The following is a 21,166-nucleotide window of genomic DNA, read 5'->3' on the forward strand; positions in this document are numbered from 1 at the left end:
AGAGTTAGAAGGTACCTTAGTGATCATCTTAATTCAACTTCCTCTTTTCATAGACCCAGAAAATTAACTTTTTTACTCAAGATGACACATTGATGGAGTGCTAGGTAGATAACTAGAACTGGAATCTTCTGATGAACGGTTTTCTGTTCTCATTATTCCAGGCTGCTGCTTTACTGATATTTGGAAAAGCCAAGGTCTGCTCTTTCTTCAATTTATGTTATCATAAGAGTTTTAAGTAAAACACTCTTGAGTTGTTAGGGACCTTAGGGGATCCCTTAGGCTGAAATCCTTTCAACAATATCCTGAGTGATTATTAGCCAGCCTCAGCTTGAATACTTATTTATATTTCTATAGGGTAGAAACTTGTCATTTGTTCTTTGTTCTTGAAGTGGGTAACCTGTCATGCTCAACTATCAAAGTCTGCCAATTTATATTTCCACTTACTCTATGAAATCGTATATGCTAAAAAAATTTTAGTTCAGTTTAACTTGATTTTTTAAAAATCTTAGGTCTTGTCTATTATCACATTTTCCCTATGTGACATTAATAAGCAAAATATATGTTTAGATATTACTTGTTTATATTATGTCTATACACAGTGCACACATACGTAAAATCTCATATTTTGCAACGTAATCTATAGGTGTATGCATGTTACATGTGTTACATAATACATGTGCACATCAACATAATGCTCATGACATATACAAATGATCATATGCACACACATAATAACACAAATATGTATATATGTACATGCATATACACAACATACATATCACATATATAATATATAACACGTGCATATTATATACAAACAATATTATATTATCTATAGTGTGCACATTATGCACATATGTGTTCACGTGGGTATGCATATGCACAAGTATGTGAACACGTATATACATATACACATACATATGGAATGGTACTTACAGAACAATGAGATTCGCAGCTCGTGAGTGTTCCTGTAAGAGTTCATTCAATCGAACTTGACGGTAACTCTGTGGAAAATCAATCACACTTTGCAGCAAACGGTTTTGGCCTGAGCTGTTACCTGTTCATAGCATCCTAGCATAATGAAATCTAGATATGAATCTAGTCCAACTTCTTATTTTACAGATGAGGAAACTGAGGCTTGGAGATGTTCAGTGACTTGTCCAACATTAGGCAGGTAGTAAATACCACAGGCAAGATTTGAACTCAGGTTTCTTGCCCCTAGAGACAATGTCCTTTCCACTCCAGAGTGCTAACTAGGAAATTTTGTGCTAGGGGCAGTCACCAAACCACACCTAGGCTAAGTGGAATGGTAAAAGCCCTTAGTCAAGAGCAAGTAACATCTCTCTCTACAGCAGACAGAAACCCTGGGTGTGTGTGTTCGTCCTTTGTTGCCGAAGAAGACCATGCCATTCCATCTCTGTAACTTTCCATTTTTTGGGGGTAGTTTCCTATTTTAATTAATGATTCTGGCTTACTATGTTTTGTTCCCAGGAAGCACAAAGCACTTTTCAGTCATAAAGCACTTACTTCTACCAGTGAAAAACAAATAACTGGTCCACTTTTAACAACTACACTAAGCATTTAAAGGTTGGAGGTTCCATGCTGTTTTTTAGTAAGAACTGGCAACTTTGGGGGATAAAACAGTTAATGCATGTTTCAAAGTGAATCATTTGCTACATATGAATGAACAGCTAAATCTAATTTATCCATACAGTGTTCCAGTGACAGAAGCAAGGGATGGTAATTATCACCATCATTTCTCTGGTTCAGGAGAAAAAAATGAATTATTCAGTCACTGAATGATAGACCTGACATAGACATAACTTTTTTGGCTTGGTTCAGTTTTCAGTTTGCTAGACCAGTGATTCCCAAGCTAATTTGGCTGTGGAACATGGCTAGGCTTGAAATATATTGATAGAACCTAAAAAGACTTGTTCAGAGAGCTAGAGGAGTTGGGCTAAAACAGAAGAAACAAAGCTATATTTGTAGTTAAAACGTATTTAAGTATAGACATTTTGATACATATTTTCAGATATCATAGTTTAGAGAGAAAATACTACGAACATTAACATTTTTTAAGAAATTGAATCCCTGGTTTCTCTCCATGGAAGAGCAGGGTTCTCTAGAAGACATTTTCCTTATTAGATTATAAGCTCCTTGAAGGCAGGTCTGTATTTTGTCTCTTTAAAATCCCTAACACTTAGCACTTAGCTCATGTACCTTGCACATAGTAAGCACTTAAATGTTTGTTGAATTGAATTGGCAATGATGTTCATAAAGCAAAGAAAGTCCTATACTAGTTTTCTGATATAGTACTAGTATTTTTTAGTCATTGCACGCCGTTCTCTGCTTCCAATCAAGTTCACTTTGGTATTATGTTTGGATGTCCTCACTGTCTTCTATTATAAACATTCAAATGAGATGTTAAGTTTTATATCAGAAAATACTTGCACTCATGGATTTCTTCCTCTCAGTCTCTACTACCTCCCCCATTCATATTAGATAATATGACACTTGATTTACTGATATTTCTGAATAAGATCTGTTCTTTTCCAAAGTGTTCTGTGCATTAGTCTATTTAACAAAAACCATTTTTGAGCCACATAAATGAATGAATGAACCATATGACTCACCTCATATCCTTTCAACAAACTTTTCATTGATTTGCCTCCATTAATATCTAATCTGACCTAAACTCCTCATCCTGGAATGTAATTTTAAAACTCTCAATCAATCTACTTCATCTCCTTTTTCCTTTTCTTGCTTGATCATGGATATTTTTAGCAAGTTCACCTGATCACCATGATCTGTATTTACCCCTCCTTGATTCTGCCTTGGATCTTCTTCCCTTTTTAGTCTCATACCTAGAACAACATTACATCCCCTCCTTTAAACCAAAAATCAAAATTAAAAATCCTTTCTGAACTTAGAAGGAAGACATAATGGGTTCATATTTGATCCAAATCAGATCTATATGGCATATACATGTGTTTATACATATATACATATAGACATACACACATAATTGCCTAGCTTTGTATCCATTTGAATATTTGATTTGACTTTGAAATTCATTTGAGATAGGGATTATAACTTTTCCAAGTTCTTTACTTTTATCCCAAAGAATAATCTCATGAACTGAAAAGAATTAAATTGATAACAAAGAAAGAAATGGATCTTAAGTGATTATCACTTTGGTGCTAAGGGAACTAGTAGGACTCTTCTTTGATTGGTCTCAAGTTGGTCAGTCAATTAATTAGAAAGATTAAATTAAATATCAACCCATCTGTTCTTATAAACAATAATAAACAGAGAAAAACCTCAATTATTTGATAACCTTGAAAAACAAAAAAGTTCATTTGTACATGAGCTAAATAAATTCTGGTTTGTTATTAAAGTTCATTCATACATTGAGCCAACCACAAATTCTGTTTTGTGGTATAATTTCCAGGAGTTTCCTTGGGTTCTGCTGTTGAGTTCAGTTGGAAAAAGAACCAGCTATTGGAAATCCTGTGATAAAATAGTAACCAATTCCCATTGATCTAAATACAGCTAAGCGTAATTAGTTACATGTGGCCTCTTGTAGAGTCCAAGCAGTTTTTTGATCATTGATTCCTCTTCAGATTTTCCTAGAACATTATGTCTTAATTTCTCCCTTGCTCTCGTACAGTCTATGTTGTGGATACTTTATTTGTTTCCTATTAGTTTGTAAATTCCTGAAGGACAAGGATGATGTAATATTTCCTCTTTTTATAGCGGGTACCTCTTACATCATATCTATTGGGCATTTAAGTGTTGAATTAAATTTACTTCTGACCATTTTCTGGAGAAAGTCCATACTCTGCATCTGATATTCAAATTTGTCACCACACCCAAATTTGTCACCACCATTTCCTACTTATAACAGTCCTAGAATAAGATCTTCACTTGTTCAATTGTTTCTCAGTCATGTCTAATTCTTCATGACCCCAGTTGGTATTTTCTTGGCAAAGAGACTGGAGTGGTTTGCTATTTCCTTCTCCAGCTCATTCTACAGATGAGGAAACTGAGGCAAACAGAATTAAGTGACAGGTAGTAGTGTCTGGGGCCGGATTTGAACTCAGGAAGATGAGTCTTCCTGACTTCAGTCTTGACACTATCCACTGTGTCACCTATCTTTTCCCTATTACCAAACTATCTTTAAATTGACTTTTTAATGCAATAGTTTTTGCTTAAACCCCTCACTGAATTTGTTCAACTTAAATCATTGCTGAGACTTCCATGGACTCTACACTTTTTATAGAAATAAATGGTGCCTAAAACTTGACTTGCCTGGTGATGCTCATCAGCCATTCAGCCTGTATTCCTACTTTTAAAAAGGTCTGCCCTTAAATGACTATACATGGATACCTGCTATTCTTTGAGATAACAGAAAAGCAAATTTCCCAATTCCCATGGCCAATTTACTTTTCTTCTTTTCTAAAACAACACTGATTTTATAGGTCAAACCAGAAGAAGTGGTAACAAGCAATTTTGAAGTAGTTATACCTAATAAGATGATTGAAAAACACCCAAAAATGCAGAAACTCTAAATGCCCAAACAATGAAAGCAAATAATAGAGATTTCCATTGTTGCTCTTTCAAGCAGCCACTGTTTTCTTTTCAGCTATTCAGACAACAATGTAAGAATTAAGAGAAGACAAGCCTTTACCTTTTCCTTGAATGCTTCCAGTTCTGAATCTGTAATTTTCCATGGAGTTTCTCTTTTTAATTTCTCAGCAGTTGTTAAATCTTTGCAGCTTTCATGGAGACGATACGGTTCAATCATCTCTTCAAAGAATTTCCAGCTGAAATTGGAATTATAAAGGATGCTTCACAGTAGGAAACTAACTCATTATTTCACAGATACTCTAGGTATTACTGGTCCTGCTGATTCTGAAATCAGTGCTGACTGTCATGCAAATCTTTTAAGAATTATTTATGCAGGCAACGTTCTGTGAACAAAGATGTATCTGTCCTCTTGGCAACTTAGAAGATGGTCAGAATTTGTTTAATATGTTGCCAGCCCATGAAGTGTTCATGTGGAGTTTAAATACAAAAATGCAGGAATACCAGGTCTTCTAGTAATACAATAAATGACTTCACTATAGACATATTAGAACGTAAAGTAATTTTTCCATTTGGCTATTGCCCATGCTAATTGGGAAACATCCCATGAACTAATGTAGGTCAAAAAAGGTCTGCTTTAACCTTCAGTCCACCTGTGCAGTTATCAATCATGTTACTATGGTATGGGCTTGTTGAATGAGAAAAGTATATAATCTTATGAAATTAATGACTAACAGTTTTTTTTAATAACAATTGTAGATAATGCTAATTGTTTATTTTTGTGTGTTCTGGTGGTAGGAGAAAACTTTTCAAATTACTAGTATTTGAGCATACTTTAGAGGGTGGGGTAGCTGGGATAGATTTAAATACCTGAAAATCTGGGGATATTTATGTATGATAAGAAGGAAAACACAGTAGCAGGAGAGATACCTGCTTGATAGAAGCTTTATAATATATTAAAGTATTGCAGAATATCTTCTTGTCTTTCATAAAAATATCAATATGAATTTATTTACACAATCATAACAAAACAAAACTTTAAAAAGTATGATATAAAATATTAAGTACCTTCAACACATTGCTTCCTATTCTCAATTTTTCCAAACAAAATCTTTTTGGTCAAATATAAAACATAGTTTAATTTTAATTAATAACTTCAAAAATGAAATTTAGTAACTTTTGGAAATGAAAGTTAGTGTGCCGCAGTAGCTAGAGGACTAGCATTGGAGTCAAGAAGACCTATGTTCAAGTTCTGCCAGGGATAATGTGTGACCACAGGCAAAGCAGTGAACTCCTCAGGACTGGAGCAACTTTCTAAGTTTATAAGTGAAATCAGAGGTCTGGACAAAACCCTTGGGAAGCAGTAAAACTGAGAATCTAGGAAAAGTATTATTAACATTGGGTTGATGAATCAAGAAACTAAAAACATAAAATAATAAGTCTGCTTCTTTAGCTAGTGGGTCAGAGAAAGATATGGGATAAGGGAAAAAATGCAAAGGGAGAAAAATGAACCCACTCATATTCACTTTTGTTAGAAACATTAAGGACTGGTATCATTACATCATTACAATTTCTGTTACATGGTACCATTTAGAGGTATGACAGACAGCATGGCAGGAATGAAATTGATAGCAAGTACTACTTAGAAGTGGCTTTTATATGTCTACTGATAATGTTTAATATAAAATTTTGGAATAATCTCTTTGTTCTCTCTGTAGCAAACTCAGAGAATGCCTCTTCCTATGTCAGCAAAAGTCAGCCAAAGCTGACTGCATTCCTTGGGAGACCTTTAACCTATGACATATCTTGAATAATGGGACTTCCCTTTATATCTTATTATCTATAGACACATACTATGTTATGACATATCTTGAATAATGGACACATACTATGTTATGGGATATTAATGGTAAAGAAAAATTAGGCATCCTGGGTTTCTATTGAACATTGTTTGCCCTTTCCTGTGTCAGTTACCTGTTTGGGGCAGGAAGCCTGCCACTTACTAGTGGTGGGATTTCCTTACCACCTGGGACATAAGTTTACCCAGCTTGGAATCTCAAGACTTGACAGACATTGCTTTGTTAATTGTCCTGTCTTACTGAATTTATGATTTGCTCAATTAGGAGAGTTCCTTTCTCATGGCAAAATGTATATAAGCCAGAAGATTTCTGCACTGGGTAGCCAGAACATCTCTGGCTCCATAATGCATTATGTTACCGTTATTTTTAATAGGGAATTGATTGATTAATTAATTAAATCATAAAATGTATGCATTTAGCCATGTTGCCTTTTCTTAACAAAGTTTTCAGGTCAACACTACCTACAACCATTTCCTAAAAAGACTTCTAGAGACAGCATGGTGTGATGGAAAGAATATTGACTGGAGTAGGAAGGAAGGAAACAAAAATATATTAGGTACCTATTCTGTGTTAATTATTTTGCTAAATGCTTTATACGTGCGATGTTATTTAATGCTCACAGCAACTCTAGGAGGCAACGATTCCCATTTTTTGGCTGAGGAAACTGAAGTTAAATACTTGCTCAAGATCACAGAGCTAGGAAGTGCCTGAGGCTAAATTTGAACTTAGGTCTTCCTGACACCACCTGACTGCCTCCAAGTTAAGTGGACCAGGAGTCAAGAGACCTGCAATTGTCCAGCCATCAGCTTGTTGGGGGTAAGCTATTTAATGGATCTTGTCTTCAATTTTCTCATTTGTCATCTGTCTTATAGGGACTATATTAATGATGGCGGTAACATAGTAAAGTGGAATGTGTGCTGGACTTTTACTCATTGCAACCTCAGACAAATCATTTAACCTCGGGGCCTCAGTTTCCTCATCTGCAAAATAAGGACCCATGAGGATCTATCTCGATATAAATCTATGATTCTTCAAAAATATAAGTGTTATTTAAATTAAATTAGTTTTTGTCATTGTTGTTTTTTTGTTATAAAGGAACTTGTTAATTAGTTAATAGTGTCCACCAATTAACAGGTGAATTGCTTTCTGCTAAAACCTGGCATAAGTTTAGATTGAACAGGGTAAGTTTTTCCTCAGAGCCACAAAGCAGAACACTTCCCATATTCTTTGGGAAATGACAGGTAAAAATGTTAACAATCCTTGTATTTTTCTCTTCAGCCCAGCTCCCCTGGGTTCCTTTCTAAGCCTGATTACCCTAATTAAAGAACTTTCTAATAGCTCTTTATGGTAATCTATGTGTAGTGTGATATTCCATTGTTAAGTATAATTCTTATTTAACCCAGTTTTTTGGGGGGCTGGGAATTATCCGATAACCACTCTTTTCTTTCTCTCCTCCCTGGCTTGAGTAATTCATCTACTACGCCAAGTAAAAACTTTTACTGTAATTGCATAATTTTCTTTCTCAGGTTCCCACATCAAGATTTCTTTTCTTCTTAGGTAATGCACAAGATTCTGCTGTTAACTATCCTGTCATCACTGTTAAACTAAATTTCTCTGCTTAATTGCTTCTAATTTTCTCTGATTTGCATTTGAAGATTGTCTTTTTTCCTGGCCTGTGACCCCTAATTCATTCCATCTTGTAAAAGAATCAAATTTAACTACCTGAATATCTCAGTTTCTCCTGACTTAATTATTTTGTCATCCATCCATCCATCCATCCATCCATCCATCCATCCATCCATCCATCTATCCATACCTCTCGTAGCTGGGGCAAGCATTAATATAGTTCCCTACAATGCCAGAACTGTGCCCATACTTTCTACTTTAGTCTAAACAACAGAATAAGTAAACTGAAAACTCATTAGTGCTTAATTCCTAAACTAGTCAGTGTTGTACTTTGTGTCTGTGTTCCTGTACCTGTCTACCAGTATACAGTTTGGACCATTTTAGAAAGCCTCATCATGTATAGTAAATTATTTTTAATTTCACTGAGAAAGACTAGAGTAAGAATATGTTGCAGATAACTGACTTAACCCTTGGAAGGAAGTATAAAAGAGATAAAGGGGAAAGGGCACATTCCTAAGGCAGTAGCCACTAAACAGTCTTGATCCTTGGAAAATGGTAACCAGAGGTAGGAATTTTCTACGGCAAATTAACATGGAATCATCTTCTGGTGCTTTTGTGAACAACTGCTTATGAAAAGGGCATCAAGTGACACTTACTTAGGAATAAAAGGTTTATTTTATGACAATGATTACCAAGTGGCTTAGACATTCTCTTTTGGAACCTACAAGATTCAGTGAGGTCTCAGAGTGGAAAGCTAGAGATCGTCATTGTTAAGTCTTCCAGTAAGGATATGAAGACAACTTAATTTTTGAGTCATTAGGGTAAATTTTCTGTTTTGAATGATGCCTTTGATGTAAGATCCTGGTGTGTATTCTAAAAGAAATATTTGAGAATAATCTGTGACAGGCACTCTTGTTGGTCAATAACCACTCATGAATCACCTACTGTGTGTCAGACACTACGTTGTATACTGGAAGCACTGTGCTAAGTGCTAGCTCTGATATCAAACCACCCAGATCAGTCATGTTTTTACTATCCTGAAGAACTCTAAAACTTTGCAGTTTCTTCAAATGGTTTGTGACCTTGTATATGGAGGAGAGGCTTGTTCAAAGGTCCTTAGGTCACATTGTTGGGGATCTTGTATGCCTGGTGGTATTTCCCAAAGAAAAATGGTCTGAGGGAATGATTGAGGTTAAAATGGTCAATGTCAGACTAGCAATGACCAGGAATGATGGTACAGGATTATAGCAACTGGCAGTAACTGTGGCTGACCTCTGACACAAAGTCTGTCTTTACTGGAATACTAGGGGCAGATTTGCCCCATTCATCTCAATAGTATCACAGGCTATCTATAGATCTCATCTATCACAATGTCGTTGTGCTTATGAATAAAATGTAGTGCTTGGAGGGGGGAGGGAGAGGAGAGGAGAGAAGAGGAGAGGAGAGAGGGAGAGAGAGAGAGAGAGAGAGAGAGAGAGAGAGAGAGAGAGAGAGATGACAGTTTCTCTCACTTAAAGATACTTCTTCATTTATATATACTGAATGATATCAAAGTCCCTGGAGTATGCTAAATGGAGAAGTGCCTATTCTGGGGGTATGCGTGTGTGTGTGTGTGTGTGTGTGTGTGTGTGTGTTTTGCTACAAGATCCCTGAGATCTCTTTTATATCTAGAGATGATGTAGAATTCTCAGAAAGTTCTCAAAATAAAATTAACCTAAATTCACTTTAATATGAAAACTAGGTGGAATATGTCTGTATCTCTGTGGAAGTGTTTCCAAGAAAGATGATCAATAGCAGGATATTGCTATTGAGAGATGCTTGAGAATCATCATAGGAGAGGAAGCAGCTTGTGATTCCCAGCGGCAAACCCCAAAGTTCTGGTTACGAGGGTGATTTGTCCGTCCAATTGTAACAAAAGAACTTACAATCTCCCAAGATGACAGAATAACCCTTCCTCTGTGGGGGAATATTTCCTCCAAATGGAGAAGGTAAGAGAAAAGTATTCTTAAGTAGGTGTTTATCTGTAATCATTCCTTAGGCAAACATTAGTCAGCTAAATACCCAACTCAGGTCCAATCCATAGAAAAACATTTCCAATATCAAATTCTTTAAAAGTTCCATTCCCCCCTGCCACAGGCTAATAAATTCTGACTCAACCCAGGTGTCAGCTTTGACTTCTCACCCTTTCTAATCTCCCACATCCAATCGGTTGCTGAGTCCTATCAATTTTGGCCCCCTGCTCTCCTTTGACACTGCTACTGCCCTCGTGCAGACCTTCTAGCCTGTTACAACAGCCTACTGGTTGGTCTTGCTGTATTAGCTCACTCCTCAATACAATCCATTTTCTACAGAGTTATTAAATTGATTTTCCTAAAGGGTAGGTCTGACCATGTCACACCTTCCCTCCCTATTTCAATAAACTACAGTAGTTTTCTCTCACCTCCAGGATCAAATATAAACTCCTCTGTTTGTCATTCAAAGCCCTTCACCGCCTGGCCCCCTCCTACCTTTGCAGTCTTCTTACACTTTACTGACCTCCTCATCCCGTATGATCCAGCTACATGGGCATCTTTACTGCTCCTTACACAAGACACTCCATCTCCAGATTCCAGGCTTTTTCACTGGCTGTCTCTCATGCTTGGAATTTCTCCATCCTCATTTTTGCCTCTGGGGATCCCCGAAGTTTCTCAGTTCCCACCTAAAATCTTATCTTCTACAAGGAGCCTGTCTAGATTCCTCTTAAAGCTAGTGCCTTCCCTCTCCTGATTATTTCCAATATATTCTGTATTGTTTATACACTGTTGTTTCCATGTTGTCTCCTCCAGTTGAATGTTAGCTCCTTGAAAGCAGGGATTTGTCTTTTACTTGTTAGCACGGTGCCCAGCACATAGTAGGTGCTTGATGACAGGCTTATTGACCAGCTGACATACCAAGTGGAAGCAGTGTGTACAGTGGAAAGAAGACTGAACCTAAGTTAGGATCTAAGTTAGAATCTTCGCTCTGCCACTTCCATCTGTGTAACATAGGCCAAATAACTTTACTTTTCTGGGTCTCAGAGTTCTCCTTTTTAAAATGAGGGGCTTAGAATGGATGCCTTCTAAGGTTCCTTCTAGCTCTCAACCTATGATCCTAAGATATCTGTAGTGAGGTTTTCAGTCTGAGTGTTGAACAAAAGGAGGAAGGGGCCTGCGGGGCCCCCTAATTCTGGCTACCACTGTTTGTGTTCTGAAAAGTAGAGGTCCCACATCATGCAAACCAGGCATGCAATGAGGTTGAAGGAATCTATATTTCCAAATAATGATGGGTTGTGTGATAACCAAGTGAGTATCAACGTGAAAGCAGCTGCCTCAGTGTGCCCTACATCAGACAGAAGATGGAGGGGCACATAGGAGCATTACAGAAACTAGCATAGTAGATGGTTATGTGACAACTTGTGCTTGGATAGAAAGCTATGTCAGGTAAAAAGACTAAGGCGGCCAGAGAATAGAAAAGATTCTCAGGTGAATGAGTATAGAAGCCAAAGGATCCATCTTGAATAGTCACTAAAAATAAGTCAATAAACCAAAGAAATCTTCAACTGCCAAAAATGCACCTGCAAATGATCATTTGGATATGAGAAACCTCATTTCTGACATCAATAGAACTGTAACATTGACTTTCCCACAGGGAAAATTCAACAAGTGGAAAGCTATGGGCCCTAAACTCTACTGGGCACTGTGGAAAATAAAAAAGAACCAAAGAGACATTTTTCACCCTCAAAGAGCTTATGCTGTACTTGGGGCACACAGGAAGCTCCTGCCTTCTAGTCAAGTGAGATATGGGAAGCTCTGGATGGAGGGTGTGCAAAGCTAAAGTATTCACATTAAGTGCTAGTACCAGGCATGGCCTAGGAGAACAAGACTATGTCTTTGTAATAGTCTTTGAGGGTAATAGATGACATGTTTATCAGATTTCTAGAAATAACATAGATATCCCCACTTGGGAGGGGATATCTGAGGGTCTTAAAGGACTAAAAGATCAGTTTTAATGAACACTGTAATGAAGCAGTCACAAATCTAGTGCTATTGAGAATGTAATCTGCACTGGTAGATAGACGCTTAGTGTTCAGAACATGAGAACAATCCTGAGACCATACTAAAGTGTTGTGTTCCCTTCTGGAGACTATATTTTATGAAGCATATTGACAAAGTCAAGTGCCTCCCAATGAGGCCGGGAAAGCGAGAGCATACAAAGACTAGTTGAAGGAATTGTGGATGTTTTGCATGGAGGACAGAAGACTTAGAGAAAATATGATTTCTATCTTAAAGTGTTTAAAGGATTGTCTTGTTGAAAAGAAAGCAGATTTATTTTTCTTGATCCCCAGATGAGAAAGGTGTCTAATAGAGGGAAGTTAGAGAGGCAGATTTCAGCGAGATATATACATATGGATATAGATGGTGTGGATGCAAAGATCTCTTGGAAGAGAGTGATCCCTCCAGTGATGCATAGGGCAACTCATCCATATCTACTCTTCCTGTGTGAATCTTTCCAGGATCCTCCCATCAGTTTCGCAAAGGGATTCCACCTGATGCACTTGAGGCTGTTCTTCTTGTTTCCTTGACATAATGCAGATTCTAGAAGAGCACATGAGCTATCTATTGCTTGCTTTTCCCTCATTCTCACAACGTGATTAGTCATTTTTTCCAGCCATGTATTTTTCTAATGGCTACTTTTTTTCTATTTGTCCTACATAATTCCTTGTAAGTAAGGTGCTTTAGTCTGCAGAGGTCCAACATATACCCCATCATTGTCCATTGAGTTATATTCAATGTTACTTCTTTAGAGACAGTACATGGCTTGTTGCCATGTAATAGTATCCAAATGTTGGTGTTTAGGACATGGGCTGTTGTTTCAGAGAAAAGTTTGAGGTCATTGAAAAAACCATGCAATTTCCCAAAGGCAGTTCATCCTGCTGCCTGCCCTTCCTCAGTTCAGTAATCGGTGCATTATCCATTTGCAGTGTCTGTCCATGATGTAGTTACTGATGGGTGAATTCTATGGTTTATCAGTCCAAATGTATAGCATAATTTGGACAATATCCATTCTTCATTCACATATTTATTTTTCCTGAGTGAGTAGTTAGGCTGCTATCTATTAAATAATCACGGATCTCATTTAGGAGACTGCAGTGTTTAGAGGCTCAATGCAATCAGTGCAATGCTGTTCACAAACAGGCACATCTGGAGGAGAAAATCCCTTTCCAATTGAACTCTACTGTGCATATTCTCAGCGACAGAGGTAAATACCTTTGACAAGCATATGTCTTGCCTGATAATTATAACCAGAGGGTCAGTGGACAAGGTTATTTCTGTTGTTACCTTATTCAAGAAATCTTGAATGATATTTATATGTGCATGGGAGACATTTTGTTGGAAGAGGGCCTTTATAAGGTAGTGCTTTGTTCTGTAAAAAATGCTTTTTTCATAAAAACAAAAGCAGTGGAATCTTATATCCTCTATACCTTTCAATCAGTTGTGTGATTAAAGATATGACCTGATGTAGAATGTCATTTGAGAAAATCTGCCTATTCTCTTCTGTCTGGGGCACTACTCTGCAACTGGTACAATATATTCAAATATTTCTGGGAAAAAGAAGTTCTCTAGGTGACTAAAAGCAGTCCAGAGGATAAAAGCAGATAAAAGCTGCCAGCAAGAAGGTTAAAAGTCTTCAGCAAAGAGTTCCCTGGGGTTTCAGAAGCTCTTTTCCAAAGTCCTAAAAACTGCTTTGATGTCCACAGGGCTCATAGCTGGGTCTTAGATCAATCCCTCTTGGGGCAAAATTAACCCAAACCTCCCCAGTTCTGCACCACAACCTCCTTGTTCGAAATGGTTTAGGCCAGTGTTGGGGGAATATAAGTAAAAAAATAATATATATGCATACATGTATGTATGTGTGTATGCATGCACACACACATATATTAAATCTTATGCCTCTCTAGGTTCACCTATATTCAGGCCCATAACACATTCTTATACTCTCCTCAAGGGTCCCCTCTATGTATGTATGCACGCATGTATGTATGTATGTATGTATCTTGTTGTTATAAAAAAAACTTTGTGTAGATGGGAATAGGCAGACAGGTCAGTAATTACTGATATTTTCCATTGACTTTTGGTGTTATAACAAGGTCCAAGTTGTTCCCCCTCCCCCTTCATGCTTTTGGCACCTTCTCCTTTAGAGACCTTGAAAATTAATCCTTCAGTTCTCCTAAAATTATGCTGCTTCTAATCTAACCTCCTTATTTATATTTTTAGTTTCATCCTGCTTTTGCCATATATGATTTCTTCAGGGCCATTTCTTCTTTCTCATGCACAGCATATCTATGACCAAATGTGGTGGTTCCACTGTCCCTGAACATGAAAATTTGTTATAAAAATCCTTATAAATATTTTTCATTGTTCACTTTTTTTATTGACCTTTTTCTGGTTTCATCCTTGAACGACATTGCTTGTAATAAGGAACATAGTCCTAAAATTTAGAGTTGTCTGAAAGTAAAACATGTGGGGCAGCTAGATGGCACAGTGGATAGAGCACTGGGTCTGGAGTCAGGAAGACTCATCTTCTTGCATTCAAATCTGGCCTCAGAGACTTACTAGCTGTAAATCACTTCATCCTGTTTGCCTCTGTTTCCTCATCTATAAATGAGCCAAAGGAAATGGCAAACCATTCCACTGTCTTTGCCAAGAAAACCTCCAAGGGGTCATGAAGAGTTGGACGCAACTGAAATGCCTGAACAACGATGAAGGTAAAACATGCAGCCTGTAGGAAGGGAGTGAGTTCTTCTCAGTGGAGGCCTCCTGTAAGGGTTGTTGTGGCAAGAGTTCCTGCTTCAGGCATGTATTGGACTAGATGAGCCCTTTTAATTCAGAGATTCTATGATTCTGAGGCTTTTGAAGACAGTCATGCTCTGCCTTGTGGCCTTGAACTGTGGAAATTGGCCTGGCCTGCCTTGTTGAAATCTAACTCTGCCCATCAGATATTCTTAGTTTGTACCCTTCCTATCCTGTAGCCATTCTGGGTCCTTTAGTGTGCCTTGGAAGTGTGCTTCCCCAATAAGACAGTTTTGGAGGACTCACCCTGGGGAAACAAACACTTGATAAATGATATTTTTTTTGGCCCGGTTTGTCTTTGAAAACCTAGAGAAATCCTGTGTGGTGGATTAGTTTTGAATCTCTTTTAGGAATTCCAATCACATGGGAAAGGATTTTGTAGTCTAGGATTGAGTTATATTCCCACAATTCACTCCTGTCTAGCTGCTTGTACCGTTATACAGAACCTCTAAGTGAATTGGCATCTCAAGGTAGCTTTGAAATTGACCCACCTATCCCAGCAGCTTCCAGCTTATTTGATTATATAAAAGAAACATGCTAAGAGGAAAGGGCTTAAGGTGAATTGAAATCCATCTATTCTTCAATTAAATGAAAATTCTGAAGGCCACTAGAGAGTATTATACTAGAGTCCAGTTCACGTAAGCACGTTAATTCTATTTTCTGAAGAGAATTGTAGAAAGGTTCATTTTGATTAAGGATGTGTAGTAATTGCAGAATTTATTAAAGTAAAGCATTGTAGATCTGCCTGGCATAAAATGCAAATATGACAGCAGAATGATTTAGACAATTGTATCTCAAGTAGTTTTCTTATAAAATTAAGGCATGGGTTCCATTACAAAGCCAGTCAAATTGGCTGATAGTATAGTCACAGAGAGCTAGTATGGCATAGTGGATAGAGTTGACCTCAGAGTTAGGATGAGTGGACTTCAAATCTTGTTTCTTGCACATACTGGCTCTGTGATCCTGGGTAAGTCACTAATGCTCAGTGCCTCAGATAACTCTCAGAGACTATGGGTGCCAGAGAAGGGGCTTACATGCATTGGCAGAAAGAGATCCCTCCCTAGGAGCTGCCCATGATGAAATCACAGGTCTAGTTCCTTACTACCCCTCTTAAAATAAATAAGTCAGTTGCACTAGTCTTACAAATCACCAAGAATTTAGTGACTGTTGCTTTGATAATAAAATAGAATTTTGAAATTTGAATAAAGTGGCATTTTATTATTGGTCATGTATACAATGGGAATTTATATGTGGAAAGGTCATGGATTGGAAAAGGGACAGTCAGAGACTGAAGGAGCAAAGAAAGGTAGAAGTACAAAGAAAATGGAAATCAGAAAATACAAGGGGCAGTCGCTCTAGGGAATATAAATGTGTGGGCTGTACTTGATCAGCTTACTCCAAGGTACATTTTTGCTCTGTACAATGCAACAGACCATTTCCCCAAGTTGCTCATCAATGCCTCTCCCCCAGTTATAGATACATCATACATGACTTGGCACAATAATATCTATCTATCCATTGTCACCATCATCATCTATTCAGAGAAGTTATCTGACTCTGTGATCATTCCACATGAAGAGACAACTCAGAAAGAAACATGAAAGACAACTCTGAAATGTTGGCTGAATTTTTTTTTTGAAATTTTCAAACATTCTCTTCACTGTGTAAATCTCATCAACCATTTGAAAATAACCTACACAACAATATATTGGATAGTTCGTGTTCATTATTTTTTTAGTCCCCTCTTAGTTCTACGATGCCAGAAACTGGCTGTAGCAAAAGTCTAACATATTCTCATTCTTTGATAATGTGCATAAAAGAGAATAAGAGATTACTGTGGAGGTAAATAATAGATTTTGACAAATCTTCATACCTTTCTTTGTTTGGTTTAATATTGATGTCCCCAATGATATGAATGTCTGCAAATTTTATCCTAAATTTGCTCAAAAGTGAAGCCATCCTGAAACATAAGAAAGCACATTTCATCACTACATATCAAATTACTCTCAATCAAACAATATTTGTGTTTGAGTTAAGATATCAAAGCAATCATGTTTCATTTCAAATTCACTTCTCAGGCAAGCTAATTTATTTAAAAGATTTTAGTTAGTGTTTGATTTTCATTACAATGCTTGATGGATACATTATGTTTGGGCTCAAATTGCTTCACTGAAGCCCCAAGAAAATGTTGTATAGTTACAAAAACCGGACCTAGAAAATGGGACTAGAGCTGCTCAGAAAAGGAAGAACAGTGACGATTTGTTCACATTTTTTTCAACTGGGACTTGTTGACAGATCTTTGATTTCATCAGTGTGCATACTCCATCCACTTGTACACATTACAGTCCCTCCTTAACTTTTCATTCTGTGCAAAAAAATCATCGTCCACAGCTGCACAAATCTCCCAGAGAAAATCTACTCAGCATACTAAAGCCTTTGTTTGATGCTTTTAGTGGTCAGTGAATCCCAGTGGAAAGCTCTGATCATCTATCAATTATTCATCACGTTTGCTATATGATGGGGCTTTATTCATTTTCTGGACACTCTTGATGTTACCTTTTATGCCATTTGTTGGATGCAAGTCAACATTGGTATTGCACTGTAGTCTACTTATGTCTAATACGCCTTTATCCATTGTCCTTAGGGTCACCTAAAATGTCAGCTCTTCTAATATGGTGCTTCATGCTTATCAGGTATATAGCACCACTGGGAGAATAGAAATGATAAGCATAAATGTATACACCTCCACCTTTTTAAGGATACAATTACTCAGTTGCAATACCAAGAACTGAAGTTATTGGATTAGTCAGTTGTATCTATAAAACTGAAATCATCACTTGTCTTTTCTCTTCTATCAAGCAAATGTAGGCATAACTTTAGGAGTCTCTATCTTTTGAATAATTAATTAGATAAAACCCAATAAACATTAAAGAAAGTAATGCTATTCCCATTCAAGCCTGAAAGTGAAGATTCTCTGTCAGCACTGGAGAGGGTGTTTTAAAAGTATTAATTCTTCCAGTAGGGGAAATATGGTGATTTAAAAAATGAAGCTAATGTATTCACCAGTTGTCTAGAATAGTGAATTATGGGAAAGAAAGTAAATCTGAGCTCTTTCAGAATGGCTTTATTTTTATTTCAGTTGTACCTGAAAGGTTCTTAGAGATTTTAATAAGAGCTGTTAAATAGTATTAACTATAAGCCACACACATATTTTTAAATGACAGAAATTGCCAATACGTACGCTATTTTTTCTTCTTCAATGCGGTTTATCTTGCCTCCAACATAAATCCTTAATTTGCAGTCTTTCCATTTTTTCCTAAGAGTCAGGATATAGGGGATTAGGAGTGTTAACCCTGGAGGGGAAAAAGTATATTATGACTCTATAAGATGAATGAATGTGTGTAAGTGAAAGAGAATATCTCAATTTCTTTAGTCTTATATTTATACTGCCTAATTTTTTTTAACTCTTTGGAAAATATGGAAATTTCATACCTCATCTGCTGTTCTTATCATGTCTCCCATACATTATGCTAAATTTTTCGATAAAGAAATCCTACTCCGTGCTGTAGTTTTTAGCATCACCTACCTCCATCATCAAACAGCCACCAAATATCAATGGTGCCTTTGCCCTGCTTCTTTTTAAACTGAGTGCTGGCTTCCACCAATCTCTGATTGAACTCCCCCACGTGCATTGATTGGATTGTGTTAACGCCACTATCTAAAATGAAAAAAAGGAAAATTTGAAAATGGTAGCAAAGTGACTTTCCAGTAAATCAGTTGACTAAAACAGAAGGCATCTAATGATTTTTTTCCCTTGTGGTGGGAAAGGTTAAATTTTGGAAAATTGGGTAGATAACTAATGGATTCCATTTTTTTCTTTTTCTCTATTTACATAATGATTAATATAACTATTTTTTCATTTTTGAATGAAAGATTTAGGACTGGCCCAAGAATCACAAATTTTAATATTGGAGATCTTTGTGTTTGTGTGTATTTATAGAAGTACATCTTAGGCATTCATGGAGCACAGCCATGAAACAACTCTGGAAGAGCCTTCTTGTTGGCCTTTCTCCTATGCAAGTTACTTTTCTCAATAGAATCTAAGGTCCTTGAGGGCAGGGACTATTTCATTTATGTCTTTGTATTCCTGGCCCTTCATGTATAGGAAATACTTTTAATAAATATTTGCTTATTGATTGAACTCTACAATTACAATTTGTAAGCATCTGAAAAAAATCCAGTCTTTCCCCAAACAAACTACAGACCTTTGATTTATAAAGTTATAACCTAAGCTTCTAGGGGCACCTGCTAAATAGCTTTCCTTAGCTTTGCATTACACCGTACTTCATTATTATGTCTCTTTCATATCTCTCAAAGAACATAAAAGAAAAATAGATACTGAAACCAGTTTATTGATGCAATTACTTTCATATTCTAACTACTTTCTTTACACTGACTTCTCAGTAAAATCATTTTTTTAAAAACATGAAAATGCCAGATTTTCATTAAATTTAAAAATCTTTCAAAAACTTAGCAAAAGCAAGCAAGCTTTGTTGTTTTTAAAAAAGTAATTATGCCTTAACTTTGGCAGTAAAATTGCTAACAGGGAGACAGTAGCTTAAGGTTAGGACTCTTTGGCCCATGTGCAAATAGGCACTTGGTCACAGTGAGTGGACCTTAACTTGTATATAACTTCAAATTTTATTTTTCTTTGAATGTTGTCACTTTATTATTCGATTTTTAAAAAAGTGTTAGGGCAGTATTTAAAGTAGAGCGGACAACCTTCTTTGTGCTTTCTCTCTGATCTAACAGCCTCCAAAGATTCTTTGTACTATCTTTCAGTATTGCCATATTTTGGGATTGAGAATTCTAAAGTAATTATCTGCTTCTATTCAGTTTCAGTTTCCCTAGTCTTGATTGGACGCATGAGAAAGAAAGAACATTTATAAACAAAAGGGTCTGAGGCTTGCTTTCAATGTTTAAATTACTAACACATTTTATGTATAGAACTCTTCACACAAAGATTGAACAGCCTTGTATAGTGATTTGTATTCAGAATTCTCTAATAGAATCCTGGGTTTGACAAGATCAGGAGCTTATGCACTTTTTTGGTGTCATGGACTCATTGGGCGGTCTAACAAAGACTGTGGACTTCTTAGAATAATGTTTTTAAATAATGGAAGGAAATACTGAATTTTAGTTAGAAGTTAGTAAGAATAAAAATGTAGCGTTTTCCCATTAAACTTCACAGATCCCTTGAAATCTATCCACTGACCCCAGGTTAAGAACCTCTGGATTAGATGGTGGGCAAAGTCTCTTCCAACTCTGAAATTCTATGATTTTGTGAATCTCTGGCCTTACTTCCATGCAGATCTGTTGCAGTCCAGGGAATGTGCATATGCATGACTGAGGGAAGAATTAGCACTGATCCTATGGCCCAGCAGAGCTACTAAATAAGTAAAACAAACAGTAGAACATGTTTGATATTCAAAATATCACTTGCAGGATGTGGTATTACATGCCCCTTTTTTCATTTTAATTTGTTTTTGGCCTTTCTGGGTCATGTGACAGCCTGAGTTTTAGAGAAGGATATGGATTTGCTAAAGCAATACATAGAGAGGGGAACATCTCCCATAATAATATGTCTTTTCATGGATAGGGAAGGAGATGAGATGTTTTCCTACTGGGAGAGAAATATACCCAGGAAAAATCAGTGAGGTGCAGTGGAAAGGACATTAGATTTAATAGTCATGAATCCTGTATTCTTGTTCTAATTCAGCCCCTAACTAGTGTGACTTCAGGCAAGACAACCTCTTTGGGTCTCAATTTCCTTATCTGTAAAATGATGTCATTGAAAGGTCAGGAGCCCAGCTGTAAAAATTCTATCATTCTAATGCCAAGCTTTCTAAATTTCCCATCACATTTGGAGACAGAGATGCATAAGATCAGATTTGCTTTGGGAAACAATTGAGGGCAAGAACTGTTGATATCCCCAGTGCCTACCATGGTACCTGGCACATAGTGGGCACTTAATAAAAGCTTGTTAATTGATTGATTAATGGATTTCTTTGAATGAAACCGAAGTCTTTGTAAAGAAAAGAGGAAGCCATTTAGTATATGAAGAATTGGTGGTCTGCTCTTACTACCAGTGTGACTTTGAGCAACTCTCTGAACCTCCATTTTCTTTTCCATATCTCAGTTTCTTGTCCTAGGGTTGTGAGGTAG

The 21,166-nt window shown here is 36.8% G+C and overlaps 1 protein-coding gene and 1 long non-coding RNA gene across 4 annotated transcripts in view; one reads left to right on the top strand and one right to left on the bottom strand.

Moving 5' to 3' along the window:
* Positions 1-21,166, top strand: part of LOC140513522 (uncharacterized) — a 134,752-nt gene that overhangs the window by 40,205 nt on the left and 73,381 nt on the right. The window lies entirely within an intron of this gene.
* Positions 1-21,166, bottom strand: part of SLC12A1 (solute carrier family 12 member 1) — a 129,163-nt gene that overhangs the window by 1,688 nt on the left and 106,309 nt on the right. For all 3 annotated transcript variants that reach the window (XM_072623266.1, XM_072623265.1, XM_072623267.1), the window contains 5 exons: positions 18,528-18,659; positions 18,183-18,294; positions 16,815-16,901; positions 4,691-4,826; positions 937-1,004 (listed from right to left, as the gene is read on the bottom strand). In XM_072623266.1, coding sequence (XP_072479367.1) covers positions 937-1,004; positions 4,691-4,826; positions 16,815-16,901; positions 18,183-18,294; positions 18,528-18,659 — 535 coding nt within the window. The remainder of the gene's footprint in view (positions 1-936; positions 1,005-4,690; positions 4,827-16,814; positions 16,902-18,182; positions 18,295-18,527; positions 18,660-21,166) is intronic.

Source organism: Notamacropus eugenii, chromosome 7 (genome assembly GCF_028372415.1).
Source record: "Notamacropus eugenii isolate mMacEug1 chromosome 7, mMacEug1.pri_v2, whole genome shotgun sequence".
In the NCBI taxonomy this organism is placed as follows: domain Eukaryota; kingdom Metazoa; phylum Chordata; class Mammalia; order Diprotodontia; family Macropodidae; genus Notamacropus; species Notamacropus eugenii.